Source organism: Centroberyx gerrardi, chromosome 3 (assembly GCF_048128805.1).
Source record: "Centroberyx gerrardi isolate f3 chromosome 3, fCenGer3.hap1.cur.20231027, whole genome shotgun sequence".
NCBI classification, from domain to species: Eukaryota; Metazoa; Chordata; class Actinopteri; order Beryciformes; family Berycidae; genus Centroberyx; species Centroberyx gerrardi.
Window position 1 is genome coordinate 2,844,588 of NC_135999.1, and position 21,109 is coordinate 2,865,696.

General features: G+C 44.0%; 1 protein-coding gene across 1 annotated transcript; it reads right to left on the reverse strand.

The window, feature by feature from the left end:
* Nucleotides 1-1,273: 1,273 nt before the first annotated feature.
* Nucleotides 1,274-20,107, reverse strand: tdrd7a (tudor domain containing 7 a). The gene is made up of 22 exons (XM_078282617.1): nt 19,892-20,107; nt 19,055-19,199; nt 13,906-14,020; nt 13,448-13,543; nt 12,061-12,098; nt 11,805-11,860; nt 10,180-10,356; nt 9,255-9,615; nt 8,704-9,176; nt 7,557-7,744; nt 6,914-7,106; nt 6,655-6,766; nt 6,220-6,431; nt 5,546-5,680; nt 5,210-5,293; nt 4,985-5,119; nt 4,339-4,449; nt 3,812-3,992; nt 2,844-3,025; nt 2,421-2,614; nt 2,017-2,177; nt 1,274-1,506 (listed from the first exon to the last, which is right to left on the reverse strand). The coding sequence occupies exons 1-22, from the start codon at nt 20,093-20,095 to the stop codon at nt 1,274-1,276; spliced, it is 3,786 nt and encodes a 1,261-aa protein (XP_078138743.1). The 5' UTR covers nt 20,096-20,107.
* Between the last annotated feature and the right edge of the window lie 1,002 nt (nt 20,108-21,109).

Sequence of the window (21,109 nt, forward strand, 5' to 3'; positions counted from 1 at the left end):
CGTCGCTTGTCTGACGTGCTTCTTGTTCTTACCCCTTTTTAACCGTTCATTTTAACAACGAACCCCGCCCCGAGTCCGTCAATGTCATATTTTAAACAGGTCTACCGAGGCACGCGATATTTTCTTAAGCATGCACGGAGCATGTCAACTTGATACGCCGGAGCAATTGACAAACTTTGCGGTTACTGCCGTTTTCCCCGTTTTCTTTTCTTCGCCTTGTATCTGTGTTTAGCAGCAGCCCAGATCTCCATCTTATCAACAAACAGTTGTGAAAGAAAGGCGACAAATAAGTTCTATAGAGTATTACAGCATTCGACACTGTCCGATAATGGACCTCCTGCAGTTACAAGTTTCACTACAACTGTTGCTTTCACCAGCGCATCTCTGCAGACTCGCACTGTTTTCTCCAGTTTCAAACGCTTCAATCCAATAAACTCGACGGTAATACGCTTTCAATCAAAATACAAACTCATTGGAAGGCTTCATAAGTACATATAACGTTATTTTAATAACGAACAAAAGAACAGCTTTTTGAAACAACATCGGAAATGGCACAACTCGCTCTCCAGCCTAGTAACAGGATGTGAAACAAGGGGACTGCATCTGTAAGGCTTAAACAACTATGTAGATTCATGCAGTTAAGTCATTTACACTGAATTAATAAGTGTTAAAGATATATGCACAAAATAAATGCAAAATGAGCTACACAATTACATGCATTAAAGTCACAGCAAACAACAAAATCAGTTCCACATGGAAAAAGAAAATTCCAATTCAACAAGTAATAAATAACATTAATAAACAATAAACAAAATATACAACACACAGATGACTTAACTGCAAGGAACAAAAGTTTGTGATGATCAAAGAAAGACAAAATGAGAAACGCATCAGAGAGAAACGTGATGCCGTTATCCATCTTTTTATAACAACTGCATTCTATGGCAGCAGTGCGCTCCTTTGAGACAGATACAACCACTTGCCAGTCCTGAAAATTAAGGAAAGAAAAAAACCTCTTACTTCTTTAACTAAGTACAATTACAGAGCTTCAGTCTGGAGTCGGGCTTCTTAAAGTCTTAGGATGGGAGGAAGATCTAGAACGACGAACGTGAACGAAGCGAGGGAAGAGAAAAGCGATTCCAGAGTTTACTAGGCACTTTCGCCAGCCTTTAAAGATCCTTAGAAAATGAGGAGAACCTGCAAACAATTCCTGGTTAAAATCGGGAGACTAACTTGAACAGGCACAGTCAAAATTAGTCATTTCATAGCCGTCCTAGGCGGCGGAGGACAGCTCGCCGGCTACGTCCACTATCATATTGTGGACCCAAACGTCCCTCTCCTCCTGGGCGGTGTCCACCAGGTACACGGTCAGCCGGCGCTCCCACGCCTCGCCCTTGACCTCGGAGCCCTCCTGGATGCTCTCCACCAGGGCCACCAGCGCTCGCTTCTCCACGTGGGTCCTGAACACCATGGAGGCCTCCTCCGACCACTGGCGCTGCGCCACGCCTGCGGAGGGCAAAGAGGAGGCGTGTGGACAGAGAGGGAGCTCAGGGTTAGGATTTCAGGAACCCAAGCAGCTCCGTTTTGCATCAAATATCAAAATACACGAAGGCCCGCAGCCACTAAATACAAAGGAGGGAGAGGAGGAGGATAAAGAAGGAGCTGGGGGAAGAGAAAGCAGAAGGGAGGCTGTGTAAGATGTTCCCACAAAGTGTTATAGCTATGGGATGATACGGTTATCTCACAATACAATTTGATACGCGATATGAGGTTCACGATTCAATACAACCACGATACTACGTAATAAATCAAAGTTCAGTGACAATTAGGTCTGACTGTGCAGAATTATGTTTATTTCTGAGACACAAATCTTTCTAGGAATGGCATTGTCTTACTAGAATGTAAACAACAAATTGAAATAGCAATGCGTTACATTATCCATTAGTGGGAAAGGTAATGATTAACTGTAACACATTCCAGTGATATCCAACGAAAGAGAACTATTATCCGACTCACCAGCCAGTTGTGCAGTGATAGCCTGGAAGGGCAGCTGTCTGAATTCCTCTATGAGAGGCCGGAGCTGCGTGCGGCGCACCAGCTCATGCTTGCCGTGGTCCAGCTCGTAGGCAGAAACCAGCCCGTTGGTCAGAACCCCCTTCACCTGCACACGGTGCCAACTGGGTAGAATGAGGCCTTAGGTTAGACCGACTGGAGCATTGTAATCATTGGAAAGTCACTGCAAAATTCAGATACAAGCGCACCGAGGAGACGGGCAGCAAACAAAAGGCGTTTTCGTTTTCCCGTTTTTTTTTCCTGTCAGAAATGTTTCTTTCCAAATCCTGCAACTCTGTGAAATCAAATTCTATGAATGTGACAGATGTGAGCTGCAGGTATGCACTTCCATGGTACATGCCACCTACTTCTTGTCTATTTTAGCAGCGTAGACCTCTCCTTTCTGGACGTGCGTGGCTGCGGCGGTGCTCCCAGCCTGGTTGTAGTAGAGGATCATCTCCCCCATCAACACCACCAGTTTATGCAGGTCCTGCCATGGCTGCACCACAAAGTAGCCAGGGTGCAGGGCCACTGGCACAAACACGTCCATGTTCTGACCGGGCTAAAGAGAGAGGGAGCGCAGCAACTTACACATTAAAACACAGAGAACACAATTCAAAAACGTACAATAGGTAAACAATGTGTATACTGCGGCCTCAAGTGCTCAAAGTAGTGGAGACGGGACAAATGATATAAACCTTTCTCTTAACCAAAAGACAGAATAGATGCAAAATATTTCCCTTATGTGCCAAGCGAACCCCTAGAGAACGAGTTTTTCCCTCCCCGCCCACCTGGGGGAGATCCAGGAGAGGAGGCATCGGCAGTGGCTTCTTCCTGGCCGTGGTGGTCTTGGCTGGGGCAGGAATGTAGGGCGGTTCCCCTGCTCCCTGCTGGGCCTGGGTTGCGGGCTTGAAAGTGGGGCTCAGGGCCGGGCTGCTCAGAGACAACTTCTCCACCAGCGCACTGAGATCACCTGGGGAGTTTCGGGAAAAAACATGCACACATACAAATACAAATAATATTTTTGTCGGTGATGGGTGCTGAAATTTGTGGACAGGTAGTGTCAACAGCCAAAAAGATGCTACTGGATATTGATTATTTATTAGCTTATCATACGAAAGTCATCAAGATGTTTGGCAATATACCCCATAACAAGCATCAAATATAACTGCATTACAATAGTATTACAGGAAGCCAATGTGGTTGATGCGGAGAAAACCTACAACTCATGATATCTATCATATAACTGGTGTTCTGGGGATTGAAACTTACAGGGATGATGGATCTAGTTACTAAAATAATATTTATGCAAATATTTATGGGTTCATGACCCTGTTAAAAGGGATTACAAGGTTTAAAACCTGAGAAAATAAGCCTTCTTTCTTCACTGCTGAAAAACTCACTTTTGTGTTTTTTGTCCGACCACTGATTATTTATCCAGTGTAGAATATGTTACCACTCTGGGAAATTATTTTTTTGAAGGGCAAATTTTGTTCAGACCTGATGTAGACAGTTTACTCCTGAACAGAAAATCTATTCTATAAACAGGATTTCTATGTTATTCCTTTGATCTTTGGTAGGTCAGTCTAGTTAACAAAACACTCCCAAAGCTGGTTACAAGAGAGAGCCAAGAGTCACAGGCTGAAGCGCTCATTTTCTAGTTTCTAACTTTGGACAGACTTATTCATGTACACAAATAGTGAGTGAACCGTCTGAGATTTTGTTTCAACAGGGAATTTGTCTTTGATGCCGGCTTTACCTGCATCCACACTGTTGCTGTTGGTGATGGCGGTGGTGCTGTTCTGCTCTGTGAGTTTCTGCCACAACTCTGACTGGGCCAGCTGACGGTTGATACTCTTGTCCAACTCCTGACCGTCGGCACCGATAAACAGGTACATATGGACCAGCCTGTCCTCTTTGTCCTGGTCTAGCTTCAAGATCTAAAAGGAAGGAAGAAATTAAAAAAGAAAGATAGCTGTCTGATAACCTGAGCCGTTCCTGCTAAAGCCTCCTGAAGCTACAAGGCTGTCAACTATTAGAATGGGCAATCTTCCCTGAAGGCCTTATTCTTCATTCTTCATCTATTAACATCTAATAAACTCCTCCTAGATTATTATTGGTGAAGAGGTAAGATCTGAACCAGCCTGTTGTTTTTGTCTACATCCAGAATTATATGGCTTAAGTTTAACTGAGTTGTGTGTGTAACTTCATGATACAGTCCATGGTGTGTGTGTGTGTGTGTGTGTGTGTGTGTGTGTGTGTGTGTGTGTGTGTGTGAGTGTGTGCCTTCATTCTGCAGTCTACAGAGCTGAGGACAGCCTCCTTTAGCCAGAGGATGGCCTCAGGGTGCCAGTCTCCTGCCGGGACGGTCAGGTCGGCCAGACGGCACTTGATTGCCTGGGAGAGAGATGACATACAATAAAACAATACACCTTCAAGTGTTTTTGTGACCGTCTCCAATAACCGGTGGCATTATGCAATCACTGTTAGACACGTTCTCAATGTTTTATTAGCATCTTTAGAAGCATTGTTTAAGCTTGTTTAAACGCAAGCCTAGGACAGGCTTTTCCACAAAGCTGCGAGAACAATTAATATTTTCACTGTGTTGGAGACAACTCTTTAATTCCTAGAAAATGTAACGGGAGGAGATATGCTAGGGGATGCGAATGTGATTCTTCAGTTTATTGATACAGTGCCCCCTTAAGCCAGTCAGTGTATCAATGCTGGATCTCACACATCATTCACTAATCCACTAATCCACAAATTAAAAAGAGTATTAAAAAGAGTAAGCATCCATCCAGTCAAGTATCCGTTATTCCATGTACTGTACACTGCAGCTTCATAGAAGGAGAGGATGCTACTCTAGCAGTCCATGGCTGGAGATTTCTATTGAGGTGCACGCACACAACCACACACACCAAGAAGAACTGACCTGCGGTGGGATGACGGTGAAGTCGCTGAGGAAGGGAGGGGGGATCTCTCGGAGTTCAGTCACCTCTACAGTGGCTGGTACGCCCAGGTCAATGAACAGGACGTCCATCACTCTGCTGCCATACAGGCTGGTGATCTAACAAATAAAAACAAGATATTTAAAACCTGTCAGCTTACTAAAAACTTCCAAGTTTTTCAGGTTACAGCGTCTTCCAGCAGTTCCTACCTCCACTCTGGACCACCTCCCTTTGTGGCGGGCCAGACAGAACTTTCCGCTGAACGGCCCGGACACCAGGGACTCTAACGTCACCTGGTAGAAATAAACACAAACACACATATTAAGACCTTCCAAATAGTGAGTTCTACCTCCTTGAGTTGCCCATTTTAATTCTGAAGGAATACAAATCCTTCTTTAACCTGTCGCCTCCCCTTTCATCATCTCCCCTTCATGACTGAAGTGGATTTAACAGGTTAAGTCAATAAGATCTGGGAAAATAGCTTTCACCTCATCTCATGCTTTTGCTTTCATGGAGGCATTACAGTACTCTAATGTCTTGTGTACCTGGGAGATGAAGAAGGCCTCTATTTTGTCCAGTAACATGTTGAGTTTTGCAGTTCCTCTGGAGGGCAGCTGGCAGTAGATGATTCCATCCGAACACACGTTGGTCACACACACATTCTGATACGTAGAGTTTACCTACAGGCAACAGAGCACATAAAGGGTTAAGGCCAGATGATGGATGTTTATTGCATTTACATTTTCCAGCTGCGGAGGGCCACCGTAGCTAAATCAAAGTAAAAGAAACACAGTGACACTCGGAGCAGCACCAAGTTCTAGAAGTGAAGTTTCAGGCTTTCAACTGTCACTTTGCAGCAACAGTAGCCATGACCTGCGTTTCCCCACACACATCTGTTTAGCGCTACTCGCTAAAAACGATACCTAGAGGATACAGAGGCTATGGGTGAGGATATTGGGCTGAATTTTGGCATACATTGGCCACACATGCATTCACTAATCTGAGAATGGTACAACAGCGCCACTCACTGGCTGACCTAAATACATAGTAGGCATGAAAATTATGAATAATTGCCCCTTTACTGGTGTCTAAATGACAAATTTACAGTGCTATTCTAATAGAGAGGGTTGTTAACTGTCACACACTCACACAAATTGCTATAGTAAACAGAGGGCTCCCCACCCACACATTACTATTACACTAAGACCACCATACTTACAGTCAGAGGGTTGTCCATGTCCTTGTCCTGCAGGGCCTTGAGGCAGGTGGCGTTGATGTTCAGGTCATCATCCTGCGATGTGTCGTACAGCACCGCCACAGGCATGTCGTTCTGATGACACTGCTCCATTGTCTCCATCAGCAGGATCTTTCCAACTACCAAGGTGTCCAGGCAGGACAGGACTGATGCATGGGAGCTGTACGACTCCAGGCCTGGGAGGAGGAGGAGGGTAAAGAGGGATGGGGGGAGAGGAAGGACAGGAGAGGGAGAGATGAAACCACCAAATGAGAGGGAAATACAGTGTTCTATGTGCTGTATATCTACCTGCCAGTCTAAGCTTTTCGTCCTGGAAGAGCAGAATGAGTTTGTTCTACTGTGATATGTTACGTTTTTACATACATAAGTCCTAGAGTAATATCTATAGCTTGTATGTACCTGCCAGTCGAACATTGGTGGCCTGGAAGGGCAGAGAGAGGAAGTCCTGGTGCAGCTCCAGCAGATTGGTCCGACTAGTCTCCACAGAGAAGCCATAGTCCACATAGTACACCTGGTAGACACACGCAGACAAAAGCTCTCCTGATACAGAAACACCAACACACACTGTACCTATGTCTTCCTTCGAGTTCAAGCCTTGTTTCTGTCACCATTCAATTATTTCCAAAATATTAGTAAAATAATGAACTATACAAGTCACCTTGACCTTGTTGGAGGCCATGACCTCCAAGACCTGGACCCTGGCCAGCTCGTCTCCTTCCTCCCCTCTGACTGCTGCCAGCTGACCAATGGCAGGGCTGGACAAGGGCTGGTGGGCGGGGCTTTGGCTATAGAATGAGCACATGGCGTCTTCCATGGCCTCCTGAGCATCCGAGTAGTTCTCACCGACATACCTGAACAGGAAGAGCGCATGGATTTTCAGATGTTAGGATGTTGGTGGCATTGTAGAGGGAGAGAAAATGTCAACAGGTGCTAACATTAAAGCGGATTCAAATTGTAAATGTGTATGTAGACTGTGCAGACAGAACCTGACAATAAATGGCACTTTACGACATGTAAAAAAGCATCTGACATCTAATGGTTAAAAGCATACTACTGAAATTGCAATCTGCTATTGGCTGATCTTTGGTGCCAGGTGATATCACCACCTATTGTACTCTATAGAATGTGACATCACCTGGCACCAAAAAACGCCATTGTATAAGTGAGTCAGCAAGTTTCAAATTAAAACTCTAAATTTGCTCTCATCTCTGTGAGTTCTTCACACAGTACCTGATTCTATACACAAAATAGCACTGAAAAACAGGTAGGGTAGCATATTAGTACGAAAATGTATGTCCTACCTTACTGTAACAGCATTGCTGTTCTTGGCATTAGTAACCAGCACTGAGGGATACTGCTCCGAGGGCAGAACCAGAGGTGGAGGGACCACGGAGCCCAGGACCTTGAGTCCAGAGGGAGGGCTTCTGCAGGGACTTTCTTGGCTCTCTGTGGTGCCCAAGTCTTCTATACTGAAGTTATACAGGATAGCCTGACCATGGGAGAAGTGCACAGTCAATAGAGACATATTAATAAAGACAAGTATTTAGAGACAACCAGGCAGGCGGGCAGTCTTGATGCTCAGATGTAGTATTGCCTAGGTCTGCTGTGCTAAACACTTACGAAAAAGAACTGTATTAGTCCTACGATAAATGTTAGGTTACTTTACAAATATCAAAGTAAAACCATAAGTCTCTATAGGATTTACAGTGATACATCAGGAGATAAATGCCACAAAGCATAAGGTCACTATAAACCCACTATGGACTACCACAGACATTATAATATTCCTATAGGGACTTATAGTGTAATTTTCCATTAGGGAATTTATGTAGGATAGATTGAGGAAAGAGAAGAATATTACACCATGGATCAACCAATACACAGGTAAGCAGACTTGCAGGCAGGCAGGCTGATAAAGAGGTAGATAGGCAGATGCTGCTTTATTAGTTATCAAAGGTGGGCCTGTAGTGAGGGACATTATTCAGTCAAGCAAGCATGCAGGTAGAAAGGCAGGCAAGGCAGGAAACTAACATTTATGTCTATAGGCCACAGTGGTAGATCACAAAATTAACCAGCCATGTAAACCAACCAAGTAAGCCTTATAAAATAGAAAAATAGTACAATACAGGTGGCGTTTTTGGAAACCAAGTGGTACAGAGATACTTTGTGCAGTTTTGTGATTCATATGGATAATAAGATTATTGGCAAAAAGTTATGTGTGGCACCTAAAAGTTTAACAAAGTGTGAGAATGTTACATCTTGGCATCTTTGGCATAAAATTTGACTTTCACATTTGTATTTACCACTTCATTGGGTAGCGCGCTCTACCTGTAATTGCTATATTTCTGACAGCATTTGAAAAGATGAAAAGAGATGGGAAAAAAATAAAAAATTTAGGTGAGCTATTCCTTTAACCCTGGTACACCCCCTGCCCTCTCATCCACCTACCTTCTTCTTGTCATCCGGCATGGGGTACTCCACAGTGCATATATCCAGCAGCAGAGACAGGTTGCCCAGGACATGCTCGGGGAATGGAGTCTTGTACGTGTCCATGAAGAGTTTGGGCAAAGCGTGTGCCCACAAACCGTGACTGTACTTGGACAGGAGCTCCTTCAGTTTCTGACGCACATCGGCCGACACGGCGACGGCGGAGGGGTTTGAGGGGGAAACGGGAGCGGGATTGGAGGTAGGGGAGAAGGGGGACTTCGAGGTGGAGAGGAGACAGGGGGTGGCAGAAAAGGGAGACAAAATGCTGGGGCTGGGGAGAAGGAGGGAAGAGGGCGGAGGGGTGGTGGTTGTTGCTGGGTGGCTCCAGGTAGGGGCGAGGGGCTGGGCGTTTCGGATGGGGCTGAGGTTGATGGAAGATGTAGGCAAGCCGAGATTATGTTTACATCCACCACTGGGACTGACTTGAAATGAGAGAGGATTGGAAGCAGTACTGTCAGCAGGCAAAATGGGTTTAGCGTTAGGAGGAGAACTAAAGCTGGGGGCCCGGGTGGCACAGGAGGGCAGCCGGGGAGCGAGGGCTGGGTTGGGGGCGGGGCTGCGCAAGGTGATGGAAAACGCCAGTTTGCCTGGAAAGTCGCTGACAGGCTGAGGAGGGAAAATGAACGTCGGTTTGGCCAAGGGGCTTTTGGGGCAGATTGGGGATTTAGGGGCAGAGGCAAGGGTGAGGACGGTGGAGGGTTTTTCGGGCGTCTGGGGACCTGGAGAAGGTCTAGGTGTTGAGATAGCGCTAGGGGCGGTGGGTGATTTTGGAGAGGTGTCGGTGGTGCCGGTTGTAGACACGGTAGAGGGCTTGGGAGGGAGAGGGGGGTAGACCAGGCGGTCAGTTCGGTTGGTGCTGGGTGTTTTCTCTACCTGCAGAAGACGGAGGGGGGAAGCATGGAGCAACAAGAGAACAGCTGATAGTCAATGAAAGAGAGAGAGCTACATAGATAAATAACTTTAACATTAACAGAAATATTTTACTACTGAAAATGGACGGCATTCCCCTTTAAAGAGTAACTAAACCCCAAACCCAAATCTGTGTTGAAGGCTGACACCTAATGCTGAAAAGTATGGTACTGAACTGACCATCTGCTATTGGCTGGTCTTTGGTACCAGGTGATATCACCACATGTTGTACTCTATAGAAGGTGACAGTATTTTGTATTTTTAGTTCAGTATTTTGTCATCAAAATCACATAAATGAACACAAAATAACTTTCTCTATCACATGATTAAATATGTTCTCAAGGCAGGTATTGAAAAAGAAAATATTGCTTTAGAACCGGTATTGAAATTGAGTGTAAATTGAGCTGGTATGAAAACAAAAACCTTCCTAACATATGCAGCTCTATTTCCTGTATTGATTGTGTGTTTTTGAGTGTCTGTATGTAAAAAAAAAGTGTTTCTGTCTATATATGCAGGTTACTGACTCACCGAGCAGATGTGTGTCCACCTCTCCACATCACGGAGCGCCTGGCGGTGAAGTTGTTGGCCAAACATTTCCATGTAGACCACTGGTAGTTTGGAGAGCCACAGGCCGTTGCAGTGCTTGGCGAGAAGCTGAGTTAATCTGCTCTGAATCTGCTCCGGGTCGTAGAGAATGGGCTGGACCTAGCGAGGGGTTGGGGGGGAAACCACAGGCATTACATAAAAGATCAGTAATGAGAACACTAGAAAAGACAATAGTTTTAAACTTAATTAGATGGCTGTTGTATTTATCCATTGAGAGATTTCAACCAATATCAGTTTGCCAATGTATTGGGCTGATATTGGAGAAGAGAGAGAAGTTTCTATCATGTATTGTTCTTGAGTTTTTGTGTTCACAAGAATGTATCTACACAGACAGACAGACGCCACCGTGACGACATGATGTCAAGGCATACCATGCATCATGGTGGATGGCCATAGAAATATCAGCCAGTCAGTGTCATCCACTTCCAACACGATGATTATCATGCAGTTTATTTGCTTACATGTTCATTGTAGAATTGATCAATACTACACTGGTTGTCAATGCAAAGCCCTAAACCTAAATTGATTCTAACGCAACACTGGTATTTTCCTTCTGATCAGACTCCACAAGTGTGCATGAATGTTATATTATTATTCAACATAGAGTTTGAGAATCCCATTATCTAAATGCTATTTTAGAGGCTTTCCCAACCTACCAAGACTAAATACTTTTAATTTTTTCAAAATTTTTGCTTCAATCCAAAAATATTGGTTTCGATATCATCAAAACCCAGTCCAATGCCAATTAAGACATTGAACTCATTAAACAAATTGATTACTCATATGGTTAACCATATGCCCTCAGAACAACAGTGTGATGAGGATGATGAAGACTGTAACGCAAGCTGTAAAATCGGATTAACCAAAAAATCACCTTACTTACTTTAACACTAGAAAGTACCATTTCGATTTAAAAGACAAGTGATCTGTGACCTGGTAGACTGCCTTCACATAACATTGTCACAGACACAGACACTTGCTGACACATATCACACAGCCATGGCTCCAGAGAAGAAGACACAGCCAGTCAGTCAGGATTGGAAAAGGAATATGGTGATGGACAGCTGTATGAAGTACAACCAACTTGTGTGTGAGATTTGCTCCCCATGGGTATTTGTTGGCGGAATGAGGGGAGAGAGGAGAGTTTGTGTGTAAAAGCACGAGCATTTCATGAAGGATGTAGTGGGCTGAGTTTGTTCTGATCCTTTCACTTGATCACATTGGTTATTGCCTATTTGTCTTTTGTCCTTGTCCGCACTCTTCATCCAGTTGACAACATTTGGTTTCAAAACATTTAGCCCATTAGGCTGCAGTGAATATAGACATTAACCTTGTAATGCTAGGAAGACCTGGCGCCTTTTCTTGGCCACAGCGTGCTTCAAAAGCCTGGCCTTCGTAGTGTTAAATAAGTCGCAACCATTTGCACAGCACATGTAATCAGGGAGGTAATCAGGACAAGACGAAATGCAAAGAAGATAACAGGGAATGGCAGGCTGTTAGGAAATCTCCAGTAAAACTAAGACAAAGTGAGCAGAGTATTTCTGTACCTTGGAAGGTTTGGGTTTGGAGGCTGGAACACAGGGCCTTTCTGCAAATGATGGTGCTGGGAGAGGAAGAAATCAAGGTTAAAAGAGAAACACTGATGAGTTTATTGTGGTAGGTGATTCTGTGCAATTAAAAACAACTCCCATCACTGCATACAAATGAGTGACATGAATTGCAGGGTTCCTACAGGGTTTAAATTTCAAAATTCCATACTTACCCGAGACCTTACTTTGTAGATTTTACCTGAAGGCAACATACCTGAAGGCTTCTGGTGGTTTGTCAATCTGTTCTCATTCCTGTTGGCAACACAGTGGTGAAAACTTGTGTCTACAAGGAGCATCTTCATGTGTCATTTACAGCAACAAGATATGACACAGTGCAAACATCTGATGGCATGCCCATTTCATTTTTAGCTGTGACCAGCAGCTAGTATAGGTTGGTCCGTCCCCCCAAAAAAGAAAAAAAAAATTGTTCTGGTTTTCATCATCTATATCAATTGATATAACCAAACTCACTCATGTCGATGTGAGTTTGGGATCAATTGATATAGATGATTAGATTAGATTATTTAATGACCACACAGCCAGGCTGGTGGAATTTGTTTTCAATACATTAAGCAGGTTCCAACATAGAAACATAAGAACATCAGTACAACATACAATCAATACAATATACAGTACAAGACCCACATCACAGTACAGTAAACATAACATGTATTGCACAACCAAAACCAAAACCATTGAAAACCAGCACAATTTTCTTTGAGCCCCTCCCCCTTTCCGGATTGGCTATATACACTCACTGGCCAAAATAAATGGAACACTAGTTTTCCATGAAATATAAAAGAGCTGTCACATGTTTGTTGAGCAAAACCTGCACCCCCTGTTCTTAATCTGATTATCTATGCCGTTTTGTGACTTTCAACTCATGTCCAACTTTTAGATTATGGCTCGTTTTTTGGATGAGTATGACAATTAATCATAATTAACTATTAATCATATCACAATCATATTATTATCAGCTATTGATTCTGAAACCACATTGAGATGTGTGTTGGCTCATTGGACTTCCTTTTGGTTGGTGATGTCATTTAAGCCCCTTCCCCTTTCCTGATTGGCTGTTTTTGATCATCTACATCTATTGACTCCGAAATCATATTGAGATTGAGATGTGTGATGCCTCATAGGACTCAAGAGTTTCCTCTCAATTGGTGAGGTCATTGAAGCACCTCCCCCTTTCATGATTTGCTGTCTGTTGATCATCTATATCTGTTTATCCCACAGGCGCACTAATGATAAACTATGATTAAACCAGTTTACAGGACTTTAAGTAACTAATAGACTATATTAAGCTTTTGTATTTGTTTCATGGAGCTTAACAGGTCACAGCTTACCACAAATTATATGCTTGTCAGAATAGGCTTTGACACAATATTTGAATAGTTCAACCTGTCTCAAGGCTAAGTACATCCTTCTTTAACTTGTCTCCTCTCCATCATCTACTATACATCTTCCCTTCTTGACTTGAGTGGATGTAATGGTTGAAATTGGTAAGGGGTCATTGCTTTAACTTGGATTCATCTGGTCAGTCTAAGAGCAGGTGGTGCTAAAGTTTAAAGTTTTGTCCGCTTAGTGTTTATATTCACCTGCCAAGCTGAGTAGCAGGTTGTTGGTAGACTTGTGGAACTGCCGGTCTTCTGTGTTCGACGGGGGTGATGGAGCTGAACCTCTGGTCCAGCTGCCTGATGTTAGGAGAGACCACGAGCAACACAACTTTGGCTTCTTCTTTTTTATTTGTTTTCACTTTCAAAATGTATTTTTCAGATAAAAACAAAAACAGGATGAAACAGAGAGCAAAACACCCCCAAAAAAAAAAAAAAAAAAGTAATATTTGGACACATTTAATACACGCCTTTATGGCAAATGATAATATACATTTTTCAAAGGCAGAATTACACAATGAATGACAGAGTTCATGTCACCACCTGTTGTAAGGTGACATCACCTGGCACCAAAGATCAGCTAATAGCAGATGGCAATTTCAGTAGCATGCTTTTTACTATTAGATGTCAGACTTTACACAGATTTGGGTTATATTTTCTACCTGTAGTCTCCTGAGGCGCTGAAGCCTCCGTAGCCGCCGTGGGGCCGAGCACGGTACGTCGACCAGCCGGAGGAACCGTGAGGCGAGGGCTGGCGGAGAGAGGACCTGGGCCTCACTGCAAGCATGGAGGGAGGGATAAAGGGATGGAGGAAAGAGGAGAGAGAGGGATGGGGTGAGGAGAAGGGGACGGGATGCAGAGGAACGCAACAGAGGATGCAGGAGGAAACGGGAGGCAGCAGGGGGTGCAAAGGAACGAGGGAGCCGGGGAAACAAGAAGCGGATATTGGGAAAGAGGGATGGAGAAAGCAGAGGCCGGGAAGGAGGAGAGGCAAGGGGAGAGGAAGGCAGGGCGATGGGGGAGGAATGGAGGAAGAAAGGGAGGAGGAATGATAGGCTGAATGAGTTTCCTGCAATGGCTGAATCTCTTGAATAGCTGGAAAGAGACGAGAAAGAGAGATGAGGAGAGGAGAGAGATAAGAAAAGACTTGAGACGGAGAGAACTCAAGACGGTGGCGAATGAGAGAAAGTAAGGGAGAGGTTTTGTCCTGGTAAAATAGGCCTCTATCTGAGCTTTTTTGGAGAGTGGGAACAGACTCAGAGGAATAGTGATCTGGGACATCTTTCCGGCTCTAGCTCCTTTCACTGTTAAAAGACTTCCACCGCCTATTAGTGAATGCTGCAATACACTGCAAGATACTGAGCAAAGGCACTGTCACCCTAAGTGTATGTGTGTGTCTTCTGCCTAGGCTTGGGGCCAATATGCAATATTATCTGGGAAATTATTTGGAAGAAATAAAACAAAACACCCCCCCAAAAAAACCCGGGGAAAGAAAATGGAAGGAATAAACAAAAACATTGTGATAATATTGTATATCGCCATATTTTGGCAGGACAGCATCGCAATATTACATTTTGGATATCGCCCAAGCCTACTAGTGTCCCTGTACTTTAGTGACTTTTTGAACTAGGTTCCATCAAGCATCCTCATGGTCAAAGCTTCAAGATGGTGGCGCAAGGCAGCAGCTCAGCAGCCGCTCTCCAGTAACTTGTGTTACAATGTTTTTTTCCTTTAAATCGTGTTTTATCGAGTTTTTAAATTAGCCAAGTCAAGTGTCTTTGTACGTTTAATGTTTTTTTTGTTTTAAATGTGTTGGAAATGGCTGCGGCAACAACGAGTGCTGGTACAACCTTATTCAAGTAGTCACCGCAATTCCTACGACTCTTCAGGAAACACGCTCCCCCACTGGCTCCGTTGATCCAGGAGAAAATGCGGAGCCTAGGAATAAAGTGTACTAGAAGCCGACCGAGAGGAACAACGGGTGGAAAAGCCAAACGGAGAAACATACACATCGTTCAGGGACGTAGGCCAATTAAACATCCAAGACTTTCAGATCGGGAGGTGACTCTCACCCAAGTAGTGGTCCAAAGTAATCTTTGTAAGCAGGTGCCGCGGATACCAAATGTCTGTTTGTAACGCAAGATACTTAAACAAAGTAGACGAACTCGAACTGCTCTTGAAATCAGGAAAAGCAGACATCTGCATTACTGAAACCTGGGCTCACTCAAATATCCCAGATGAGTCACTTAATATACAAAACTTTCAGTTGTTTAGAAAAGACAGGTGCTCCGGTGAAGGAAAAAAAGGAGGGGGCGTGGCCATGTACGTGCATCAAAGCTTGCAGGCCAAGAGAAGAACTGACTTGAAAAAAGATGAATTGGAATGTATCTGGCTACAGCTCCGTCCCACCAGACTTCCCAGCTCTGTATCTACTTTGGTTGTGGGGACACTTTACCATCCGCCATGGGCAAATGAGAAAGCACTGCAGCAGAAGACAGTGGATCTCATCAACACATTGGATATGATCAGATCGGTCTCCCCTCAAATGGGTCTGGTGCTCTGTGGAGATTTTAACCTTCTGCCAATTAAGATGTTGAAAAACTTCCATCCAGATATGAAGCAGGTGGTCAAAGAAAAAACCCGGGGAAATTCCATCCTGGACTTGATCATAACTAATCTCCACAGCTTTTATAAGCCCCCCACTGCTCTGCCCCCACTTGGCTCCAGTGACCACAAATGTCTGATACTCTCCTCCAATAGTCAATCAGGGGTAAGAACAGATATGAAATGGAAAGTTTGGAGACTGAAGGGGCATGAAAGAAAGGAGGCCTTGGCATGGTGCTTGGTGAGTACAGACTGGACACCTGTCTATGAGGCAGAGAATACTGACACCAAGGTGGAGATTTTCAATTCTACCATACAAACCGCCTTAGATGTCTGTATGCCCTTAAAGAGGAGGAAGACAAGTTAAAGATCACCATCAGAAAAAGACAAAAAGCCTTCAACAGATGGGGTAAGACATTGAAATGGAGGAAGATAAGAAATAAAGTGCAAAGACTCATAAAGGCTGCAAAGAAAAATTATTATTATAAAAATGAAATTCAGCATCTGAAGGAGGAAAACCCAAAGGAGTGGTGGGACTTCATCAATAAAGGTCTGGGACGAAAAAAAAGCACTGAGGGGAAAATACAGTTTGATGGTGTGGAAGGAAACAAGGTGTCCGACGTCCTCAACAGCTACTTTGCAGAGGCCTGGACTTGTAACACCCCCTCTCCCCCATCAATCTTCCCATTACCACTGCCTACTGGAGAGACTGACCTGTGCAGTATAGGCCTCATGAAGCGAGCCCTTACAGGGCTTAACCCACGAAAGGCCTGTCGGCCTGATGGCATACCATCATGGCTGCTGAAGGATCATGCTGAAGATCTGGCCCCTGTTCTCACTTACATTGTCACATTTCCTACGTGCATGGAACAGTTCCAGCTGCATGGAAGACTTCGAATGTGTGCCCCATACCCAAAACTTCAAACCCCAGCACTGCTAGTGACTGGAGGCCCATCTCATTAACGTCATGCTTGGGAAAAATACAGGAAAGATTCATCATAAATAAACTGATGCCAACAGTGAAGTCTGAATGTAAGAACCAGCATGCCTACCTCCCTAGGTCTAGCACTATAACTGCCCTTGTTAAAGCCACACATTCTTTGTTAGTGGCTACAGATGTAAAACAGCAAACAATGGTGAGGGTGCTGCTGGCTGACATGTCTAAGGCCTTTGATAGGGTGGACCATGCCCAGCTGCTGCAACATCTGACCAACACAGAGCTGTGCCCTAGACTTTTAGCCTGGGTACACAGCTACATGACTGGAAGAAGGCAGAGGGTGATGGCAAATGGCACTTACAGTCCTTGGTCAGAGGTTACGTCTGGGGGTTAAAAAGTATCCACATTTTCTTTTTTTCTATCTCAATATTTACTTGATCATTATGTAAACAAAACCATGTGTGTTCTAGGTAGCAACATGATTTAGTGAAACCGAAGCACAAGACTCAGACTGTTGCCACTTGCCTGTGTTGTTGAGTCGTTAAATAAATGGAGACACCCTCCGAAGATATATATCCGTTTCAGTCTTTGTTTTTGTATAGCCTAAGTGAATGTTCTTAAGAGGGAGAGAAATGAGACTTTTCAGTTGCCTCTCCGCTGTTAGGGTCTCGACCAGACCTTAGACCGGACCCAAAAACACAAGCCCGACCCTACCTGAGCCCGTGCACGTTCTGTCTGAGCCCGGCACGGGCCCGTCCCATTGGCTGCATTTATGGGCCCGAGCCCGGTTTAAAACCGAAATTTTCTTAGTAAGTTGGCTGTTTATAAGTAGCTAAACTAATTCCGAGTTGTTTGAATGACAAACATCTGTTCAGAATTATGTGCGGGTCGGGATCTTACTGAATAGCCTATAGGCTACTTCCTCGCAAACGACTCGCAAAGCGAGTGGTGCCGTAGGCAGCGAAAACCCAACACTTACATTTCAAATCGTAACCTTTGATTGACTGGTGATAAAAACATAATTGACACAAGGAATTAACAATCAGACTTTGCGGATTACAGAAAAATTTGAATGACAGAAATCTGTTCAGATTTACGCACGGGATCCATGGTTATCAACCTGCCTGCGTGCGCACGGCGCCAGAGGAGAGGAGGAGACGCTGTGCCGCCGCTGACTGAGATGTGAATATGTATCGATCACAGTGATTGATACATAAGGTTTAAGGTTACAATGTTATAATACATATAACATTCTGATTATCACACCAAATAGCTTACTCCCCACACCAATTATATATATATATAAAAAAAAAAGGTTATATCTCTGACCACGAGAGCGGCCGGCCCGGCCCGAGGAGTGCAGACCATTATGTAAACAAATGCACATGGCTCACGTGTTTTGCGTCATCGATCGGTTTTTGCAATCGGCGACTATAAAGCATTATCGTAATTCTCCGATCTCATATTTATACTGAATATCGGCCGATTCCGATTGCTGGCCGATCGATCGCGGCATCCCTACCTAGCATGAATACTAATAAACTCAAACTCATCTAGGACCCAAATGACACAAGATGTTTGGAACCAAAGATTTAGGAAATATAGACTTTTGATGACGGCATGCATTTTCCTCACGTAACAAGTTTCTTTCTTTCTGTATCAAATGCAAAACCATATTTAACACTTTTCACCATGAATTTATCACAATCTGCAACCACGCATCATATCTGTAAATATGACATTGTATTGAGCCAATGCAAATGTTTGTGGGCTGACATTGGTGTCCCAATATATCTGCATGTCCCTCTGCACAAACCTTCCAAAACCAGTAACATCTCCTTCCAAAAGGCACTTGTGCTGATTAAGCAAAAACCCACAAGAACTCAATCTGTGAAAAATAAGCAATTATACTCACCCCTACTTTAACTCTGAAGTTTCATATGTACTACTTCTTCAGTTTGACTGGCGCCATGGATTTATTTTCTGGGGCAAACACTAGTAAATGGTAGCACTGTAGAACCCTGTAAATCGTCCTGAATGTGATGGATTTTGGAAGTTTGTGTCTCTACTCTACTACCACTAGGAGGAAAGAGGTCAGCTTAGTAGAAAAAGCCTAAAATACCCTGAATTAGGTGTTTTAAAACCCTCACAGCCTGGGAAATAAACAAGAAACTCAGACTCTGATGCGGAGGCCCTACCCCAGACACACCCGTGATCCACAGCTTAAGAAAGCAGGCTGTAATTCCAAGTAACACCCAAGTGTCTCCTACCGTTGAGCATGTAGGGGTTGGAGGGTTTGGGTCTCATCCTGCAGTTGACCAGCTGGGAGCGACCGGGCTTCTTGGAACTCTTCTGCCTGGCCACCAGCTCAGCGATGTGGGCCGTCTCTTTACACACTGCTGCAAAGCATGTCAACTACAGAGCAGAGTCATCGGTTAGGCTATAACAAAACACCAGAAAAAAGAAAGATTGGCCTTAGCCTGGACAAGAAACATGTCAAATAATATGATAAATCAACATGATCACAGTTACTCTCGTGTAAGTGTAGAGATCATGCCATCAACTAACCATCTTTACCACATGATCTTAGAGGTGTTCGATCATTTGTGCTCTCATATCTTTAAAAGACTTGATGGAAATGACTGTTTAGTCTCAGGAACTGTTTGTGTTGTCCCTTCATTAGGCCAAAGTGTTTTCATGTACTCTACTCCTTCATGATTTAGTGACATCGTGGCCAAACACAAACACTTTTAAAAACATTTGGAAAAGCCCGGACAAACACCGTTTGATGCACTCTGCATTTTTTTGGTTGGAATTTTCCAAAGAAAGAGTTGCAGTCAAGTGATGTGAAATCATACATACTTGACAAGCTAAATATCAAATTTCGTAAGTTAAACTTACATGTTACGGTAATAATAACATTCGAGTTAAAAAGTAACAAGTGCCATATAGCCCCCTACTAATGATGCAGGCAACCTTTGAGCCAATCAGTAACAACTGAAAAAAAGATAAACAAGTATCAAAGTCACACTGGTTCAGACTAAGCAAACGGAGTATTAGGTGAGAAAGCGTCCTCAAAGTCAATAATAATAATAACCGGCCCTCACCTCCCCCATGCGGTACTCCATCCGGACTACAGAGGGGATGCTCCGGAGAAAGTCCTCCAGCGTCGGGTAGCCCAGCTTCCTCAGCGGGATGTTCTCTCCGCACAGCGACCGGTACTCCGACTGGAGGCGGCTGATAGACACGCCGCTCTTGCTGGACTGCAGTACAGACCGCAACATTTTCTTGACAGACTCGCCGTCCGACATGCTGAAAAATATACACAGACACAGACAGAGAAACGTGTATGGGATTTGGTGCCAATACATTAAAAACATTTGAGGTGCTAACTAGCTTAATTAGCCAAAAGGTGTTGTGTACCAAAAGTTGTATCACCTTAAAAATGTGCGTCCCTGGCAGTGTGACATGACAAGTACACACATTTATAGCCTGACAGCTTCACTGTAGACTCAACGGACGTTTGTGGTTTGAGATGCGGCTAGAAGGCAACTAGGTAAGTTAGGTTACTTTCGGTGTTTCCAATCCCGTAAAAGTCTTCAAAACATTTCTTTACCATTAAAAAAAAACAGCGATAGGAAAGCAATTCACAAAAAAGGTACACATTTCTTCTTCCCCGGTGGGAAAGTGGGGTGAAGACACACCATGGGAAACACTTTTTGGTCAACAAATTTTGGCCCCGACGCATTCAATATGGAGAGACCGTCACCCCACATTCTGCTCAAAAATCTGGCAGTTAATGCTGCCTTGCTTGTCAGCCAACATTACACAACTCACAGGACGACTTGAGACCTTCTTGTAAACTGATGGGGTCTTCAGGTAAATTCGACATGTAAGCTGCACTTTGTTTCAATAAAATCTCAACTTTTAAAATTGGTTCACATTGCTAGCTTGCTACCATCCTCCGCTCTATATTTTGGTCGAAGAAGATTGTAGGAACAGGCGAAAGAGTTCTAACAGTTGAGATTCTATTTAAATTAAATCGTGCTTGAGGGACTGAATGTATGACGAATTCAAGAGTGGCTCACTACTCAAAAAGTCAAGTCATGTCCTACAAGGTGTGTACCCAGACAGCATGAAATTGCCAATTTTTGTAATGGAGTTTGGCATCATTCTTTTTCCATATGAGCAGAGCTGAACGCATCGGGGCTAACCGGTGTCACGGGCTCCATTATCGGACACAGTTTTGCTAGGTCTGGCGAGATCTCAGCCTCTTCAATAATAAGCCCATCAGTTTGGTCAGTATAACCGCTGACAAACCATGT

Excerpts from the sequence above, each read along its gene's own strand:
- tdrd7a (XM_078282617.1), bottom strand. The coding sequence starts at position 20,095 with ATGTCGGACGGCGAGTCTGTCAAGAAAATGTTGCGGTCTGTACTGCAG. Across the intron at positions 14,021-19,054 it reads CAACCCCTACATGCTCAACG|TGAGGCCCAGGTCCTCTCTC; the intron begins GTAGGAGACACT and ends CCATGCTTGCAG. Across the intron at positions 13,544-13,905 it reads AGCGCCTCAGGAGACTACAG|GCAGCTGGACCAGAGGTTCA; the intron begins GTAGAAAATATA and ends TCCTAACATCAG.